The sequence below is a fragment of the Coptis chinensis genome, chromosome 5 (genome assembly GCF_015680905.1).
Source record: "Coptis chinensis isolate HL-2020 chromosome 5, ASM1568090v1, whole genome shotgun sequence".
Lineage (NCBI taxonomy): Eukaryota > Viridiplantae > Streptophyta > Magnoliopsida > Ranunculales > Ranunculaceae > Coptis > Coptis chinensis.
This window is the reverse complement of record NC_141460.1, coordinates 26543600-26550576: the sequence shown is the minus strand read 5'-3', so window position 1 is coordinate 26550576 and position 6977 is coordinate 26543600. Positions and strand designations below refer to the sequence as shown.

At 43.7% G+C, this 6977-nt stretch overlaps 1 protein-coding gene across 1 annotated transcript; it reads left to right on the top strand.

Moving 5' to 3' along the window:
• Window positions 1–457: 457 nt before the first annotated feature.
• On the top strand, window positions 458–1849 carry LOC147497214 (uncharacterized). The gene is made up of 3 exons (XM_086562807.1): window positions 458–541; window positions 590–1264; window positions 1526–1849. Exons 1-3 carry the CDS (start codon window positions 458–460, stop codon window positions 1847–1849), a joined length of 1083 nt encoding a protein of 360 aa, XP_086418933.1.
• Window positions 1850–6977: the final 5128 nt, after the last annotated feature.

Genomic DNA, 6977 nt, shown 5'->3' with positions numbered 1-6977 from the left:
TTCATAGCTTTATTCATTAGTAAAACTATTTCATTTTTACGTTTATCAAGATGTACGCTTTGGCTTTTATATTTTAAGCACTAAAGTTGAAGCCTTACTTCAAGGCACATTTAGTGGTGGTAGTAATAAATATGCCCCTCAAGCAAGAATTAAAGGCAGAGAAGTCAGGCAGAATGCTAAAATGGGCGGTAATGCTCAGTTCTTATGAGATTCAGTACCATATCAGAATGGCAGAAAAGGCGCAAGCTATGGCAGAGTCTTTAGCAGAATTTCCGGCCGAGGACCTAACTTGGGGAGAGGAAATGGTCATGGAATAGGAAGGGGAGGTTAGTCGCCTTTGGATCCTTGGGATGTGCAGAACGGATGGATAGTTTTAACAGATGGGTCCACTACAGATACAGGGAACGGGATTGGTGTCATCTTGGTGACTCCTCAGAACACCCGTCTAGAGTTATCGATGAAACTGGGATTTGCAGCTTCTAATAATGAGTCTGAATACGAAGCGGTGATAGTAGGTTTGGATTTGGCTAAAGATTTGGGGGTGAGCGAATTGTCTATTTATTCTGATTCAAACTTGGTAATTTGTCAGGTGAATGGAGGGTTGGTAGCACGCTGCCCAAGGATGGTGAGATATCTAGAGGTCCTACAAAGAAAGGCAAGCAGGTTCAACAAGATCAAGTTTGCCCACTTAGGCCACAGTGAGAACAAACACACCGACGCGTTGGCTTATGTGGCTGCAGTGCTTCCTGGGATAGAGGGTCGGTCTATTGAAGTGAAGGTATTGAGCAAATCAAGTACATCAGTGGAGGAAGGGGTTTGGCTAACCCCTGAGAGGGATATGGGTTGGATGAAACCCATACAGACTTTCCTGATGGGAGAAGAGATAGAGAACAAGCAAGATAGGCGAAAGGTGGAGCAGGTGGTTCAAACGTACACCTTAATAGATGGGGACTTGTATAGGAGAAATTTCAGCGGACCACTGTTAAAATGCATAGGGCCGCAGCAGGCTCAGGAGCTGTTGGCTGAAGTGCAGAAAGGAGACTGCGGGAGTCATTCAGTCGGGAGAACAATAGCCCACTGGTTGATATCACAGGGGTATTTTTGGGCCCATATGAAGAGAGATGCCACGGAGTATGCAAAGAGATGTGAGAAATGCCAGAGATTTGCACCACTTATACATTCACCAGTTGAGCCTTTGCATAATGTGTTCAGTCCTTGGCCCTTCGCCATGTGGGCACTGGATATTGTGAGGCCTCTGCGGATGGTGAGTGGTAAAAGGAGATTTATGTTGGCCGCTACCGATTATTTTACCAATTGGGTAGAGGGCATGGCATTACAATAGGTTAAGGAAGAAAACATGAATACATTTTTATGGGAGAATATCATATGTAGGTTCGGGCTGCCACATACTGTCATCGCGGATAATGGTACTCAATTTATAGGGGGAAAGGTGTGAGAGTTCCTTCAGGCATTCAGGGTGAAGTAGGGGTTCTCCGCCCCATACAATCCTGAATGAAATGGGCAGGCAGAGTCAACAAACAAAAGTATAATGGATAATCTAAAGCAAAAATTGGAGGTGAGGAAAGGAGCATGGGCAGATGAGTTAAATCACGTGCTATGGGCTTATCACACAACACCGCGAACATCCACTAATGAATCTCCATTCGCAATGGCGTATGGAGTAGAGGTGGTCATACCAGTGGAAATGATAGCGTCAACGACCCGAACTAGAGCTGTGGAGGGGACAGTGAATGAGTTGATATTAGCTAAGGATTTGAATCTCATCGATAAAAGGAGAGAAATAGCGTGCATTCGGTTGGAAGAGTACCATCGGAGGCTACAGAGATAGTATAATAAGCGAGTGAAACCACGTACTTTCAAAGTTGGTGATTTCGTGCTGCGACGAGTTACACCTGCCACCAAGAAAGAACATTATACTATTTAAAAAGTTCCATGGATGAGGCTTTGTTAAGTTTTTCATTTAAAAGAGTGGAGACTTGTTTTTAGATGTGGCCAAGTGAGCCTAGGAATGATATTTTGTGTTAAATATTATATCAATGAAATAAAGAATGCACTTCTTCTAATTGTGTCATGAGTATTGAGAATAACTTGGGGCCAAATTGAGCTGCCCCCCGGGCTTCTTCACATCGACCCAAAGACACAGTGGCTGGGGTTTGGGGGAATGCGCCCTTCGCGGACTTGATGTCCGAATCAACTAGGGGGCAAATTGAGTTGCTCCCACCAGGCTTCACAGCTGACCAAAGACAGCGGGGGGGATGAGCCCTTCGCGGACTTGATGTCCGAATCAACTATGGGAAAATTAAGCTACCCCCACCATGCTTCACAGCTGACCAAAGACAGCGGGGGGGATGAGCCCTTCGCAGTCCTGATGTTTGAATCAACTTGGGGGCAAATTGAGCTACCCCCACTAGGCTTCACAGCTGACCAAAGACAGCGGGGGGGATGAGCCCTTCGCGGATTTGATGTACGAGTCAACTTGGGGGCAAATTGAGTTCCCCCACCAAGCTTCATAGCTGACCAAAGACAGGGGGGAGCCATTCGCAGACTTGACGTCCGAATCAACTTGGGGGCAAATTGAGTTGCCCCCGCCCACCAGGCTTCACAACAGACCAAAGACAGCGGGGGGATGAGCCCTTCGCGGACTTGATGTCCGAATCAACTTGGGGGCAAATTGAGGTACCCCCACTAGGCTTCACAGCTGACCAAAGACAGCGGGGAGGATGAGCCCTTCGTGGATTTGATGTACGAGTCAACTTATGGGCAAATTGAGCTGCCACCACCACCACGCTTCACAATCAACGGTGACAAAGAGTTGCAGGGGAGCCAACAGACCAAATCGGCGGGGGATGAGACTTGACGTCCGAATCAACTTGGGGGCAAATTGAGTTGCCCCCGCCCACCAGGCTTCACAACTAACCAAAGACAGCGGGGGGGATGAGCCCTTTGCGGACTTGTTGTCCGAATCAACTTGGGGGAAAATTGAGTTGCCCCCACCAGGCTTCACAACTGACCAACCAAAGACAGCCCGGGGACTTGTTGGGGGATGAGCCCTTCGTAGACTTGGCGTCTGGATCAACTTAGGGGCAAATTGAGCTGCCCCCACTAGGCTTCACAGCTGACCAAAGACAGCGGGGATGAGCCCTTCGCAGACATGATGTCCAAAATTACTTGGGGGCAAATTGAGTTGCCCCCACCCGGCTTCACAACTGACAAAAAATTTTAGTGGGATATATGTCAGAATTAAATGTAGGGGTATTGGGCTAACACCTCTTTAATTCTAAAGCTTAATTTGACAATCTGTAGACTTGGACTTGATTCACTCAGCTCACCAGCTAGTAGGTCTGCCACTACATTACTTGAATATAGACTTGAACCTTCGTTTCTTGGAAGTGAGGTGGCTATAAGACCACCTGGGCTAATAATGATGATTGTGATCTCACATTATGACATGCGGGGAATTGGAATAAAAAATTGAGGGGCAAAATGAGCTTAATTAAAACCTACTGGGCACACCCAGAAATCCAGGCTGAAAGATATTAATACAAACGCAAAATGTACAAACATTCAAAATGTATGAAATTCAAAGAAAGAAAACTAAAAAGGTTCACTGCTTTCCCTTGGTCACATCCTCCTGAAGGATAACCTCAGCAACATCCACAGTTGTAGTATGGTTATCATCCACCTCAATAGGGGAAGCGTCCATGCTAGGAGTGGCTATAGGCAGCACAGGCATAGCAGCCTTGGGAACAGCAGACGATGGTGCTAAAGTTGGAGTATCAGGGATTGGAGGCGGAGGGGGAAGTAGACGGATGGCCGGCCGTAGTAAGCTCTTCAAGTTGTTGATTCAGTTCGCATACAATCTTCTTTGCAGCTAGGCTATGGAAACAATCCACGGATTTCTTCAAAGCTTTGTCTAAGACAGCTTGAGAGGCAAGTTTCTTAGTCTCCTTTTGGCTCTCCAATTTGGAGGCGACCCCCGCTACATAATCGCGGTGCATGTCCTTAGCCTTCTAGAGTTCCTTTTGGGCCTTTAGAGCCACGATTCAAAGATCATCCTAGTCCCTTTCCTGCCATCAGGACCATGAATCTCCTGCTTCACGACATCCAGAGATTCCAAAGAGTTGGTCAGTCCACGAACCACATACCCAATGTCCAGACTCAGCTGAGGAAAAAAAATGTTTGTTAGCAAGAGTTATAAGGGAAGTAAGGAAGGGTAAAAGGGATGGAGAGCGAACCTTTTCCCAGCCTGTGTAGATGGAAGCTCTATATGAGGTGAACGAGCTAGAGTCGCCATATGCTTGGTCCCTGGGAAGATGAGAGATGAAGAACAAGGACGCTGCTACTGCTGGATTGTCCAAGGCTAAGTCGCGGGTAGTTACTTCGCGATTTCTAGCCTTGAATTGGGGATGCTAGACTTCGACTGGACCTGAAAAAAGAGGGCCCGATAAGGTGGGGTCCTTCCCAGTGTGGCAAGTGATATTAATTGTTGAATCCGAACGTTTATTGGTATTCTTGATTAATTAAGTCCGAGGTCCACAGTCCGAACTCCGAAGTCCAAAGACCAAAGTCCCAAGTCCAAAGTCCGTATAGTCATACGTTTTAGTCAAGTTACCTTATTCACGTGGGTTTGGTAGGATAGGTCGAGTAAGGGATCGTCCAAACCTTAGGGCTCGGAAAGGTTCACAACTGGAATTACAACTTTTGGTGAGTAGGATTTTAGGTTTCTTAGTTGGTTTTAATTAAATTAATGGTAATGCAAATAATGTAAATTACTACGTTGATTTATATGTAGGTAAACAAGATAAAGAAACAAGGAGAGAGTTAGTCATACTCATGTAAGAATCATTTTTCAACAGTTTATATTACCACATCACTACATCTCTAATTCGTCTCGTGTTCGGAGACGACGTCGAGTATTGATCCCTAGCGCATGCCCACATCTCTGAGCCACATCCCACTAGCATAAGGAGTTGAACTAATATTTCATCTCTGGAATATCATTTTAGCTCCTGGCTCGATTCCACATCAGCTGGACAAATTGGAGAGCTGTCTGACACCATAGAGTCGCTACGCACAGACATTTTGGGTCGTCGACTAGACTGCTTCTCGAGCATCAAGATCTAAATTTGTCTGGGATCCTCGGTCATTTTGGGACCGGATGTCTAATCTACGCCTAATTCCTAAGTAGTGATTCTAGAATATTAAAGAGTCAATCCAGATTCTCACACGAGCAGCATAACCCTCCCCCTGAAGGGGGGGATTAGCTCATGGTCATTGAAGGAATAATAAAACTTGCTGTATACATTGAATAAATAAATGCAGGACAGGAATTAAACTAGAAAAGAAATGACTGTTATTAAGGGTAAAATGACTTACAAGATTTAAGCCGAATGAATGAAATGACAGAGTTTAAGTGCTGAAATGAAACTACAGACGTTAAAGTAAAAGTAATGTATAGATAAAGCATAGAATGTTGAAGGAGAATATCTGAAGACTACCCCCTCATATATATAGGCTGATGTCTCGTGAAGGATTTAATTGGCTTTTGTATGTTTGCTAATTGAAACGTTCAAAACTTTGAGAATCAAAGTTTTGTTTTTACCTGTTTTAAATTTTTGCTTTTGTCTTTTTGCTTATTAAGGTTTTGTTTTTTAGCCAATTTCAATTCAAACCACTTGGTTTGAATTGGTACGTGTCTTCTATATTGCAAGATGGCACCAAATGAAAACCATCACTTGCCACCTGCTTATGCTGAATCTTCATGCCTTTTGGGCCCGTAGAGTGGGTCCACTTAGTATGTATCGATGGCGGATGATTGATTTTGGCGTTTTACAACTTTCGTCTTTGCGTAGAGTTTGTCGCCTCGGTCGCCTCTGGGCAGTTCACTAGCCAACGCCGGCACCTCGATTTATCGATGATGTGAGCTTCGAAGTTTGTTGCTTCTTTATATGTGGACCCTTCTGCTCTGGTTTTGTTCTCTTGGAAACTTTGGCTCTAGTCGGGCTTTGTTGGGCTTCACTGGGGTTGAGTGGGAAACTTCAAATATTCCAGTATTCCCGTACTTTAATTCTAGACATCTCACTAGTGGGGGAAACAAGGATTTAATTCTTTTGAATTTCAAGTTAATATACATACAATAATCAAAACATCTACGTATGAGCATGCATGCAATCTTATAATGAAATGTACGAAAGCGGGGCGTTCTCGGATCCTTTGGATAGCGTTCTTAAATAGGTTCTCATTGTATGTGTCGAAAACACATTTCTCTCTTATTTTTCCACTCAAGTTTTGCTATCTCCAGTGTGCAATGGGCACACATTTCCTCACATACTCAATGAAAGTCAGAGGAGCCGAGGTCAAGAAGTCACAACTACTACTTATTATCACACTATCCTACTCCTAATTGAGCTAGAAGTCTTTATTAGGTGTTATGGGGCTTAGGAGGTAGTGTAGAAGAAACTGGAATGGAAAATTCAAAAATGATAAGTATGAGAGAATAAGGTCTTCGAGATATTTATACTAGAGAATCCTTATTCTCTTTCCTGCTTCTAACATGGGTTTCCATACTTGGATTTTTTAAGCTTTTGTATTCCCTTTTGATTGGATTTTTGGGGGGAATTCTAACCTTGATATTTCTGTTGATTTTCGAAAATATATTTCTATTTTTTTTTCTTTTTCTTTTCTTCTAAAACAGGTAATTGATTTTGATTTGTGACAAAGTTTTTCTCTTCATTTTTCTGCACTTCATCCTATTTCTCATACTCATCATCTAGGTAGGCTTATTTATTTGTGGTTAATAGATGGGTATTGATTTTTTTTTGGTGAAGTAGAAAGGATTAATGAAAGGTTCAAATGGAGCCATTAGCGATAAATTTTTCTGAGGTGTGAATTTTTGGCTATATCGATCCAAAGAAGGCCTAAATTCTCGCCTAGGATTTGGGTAGTGATCAAGTTAG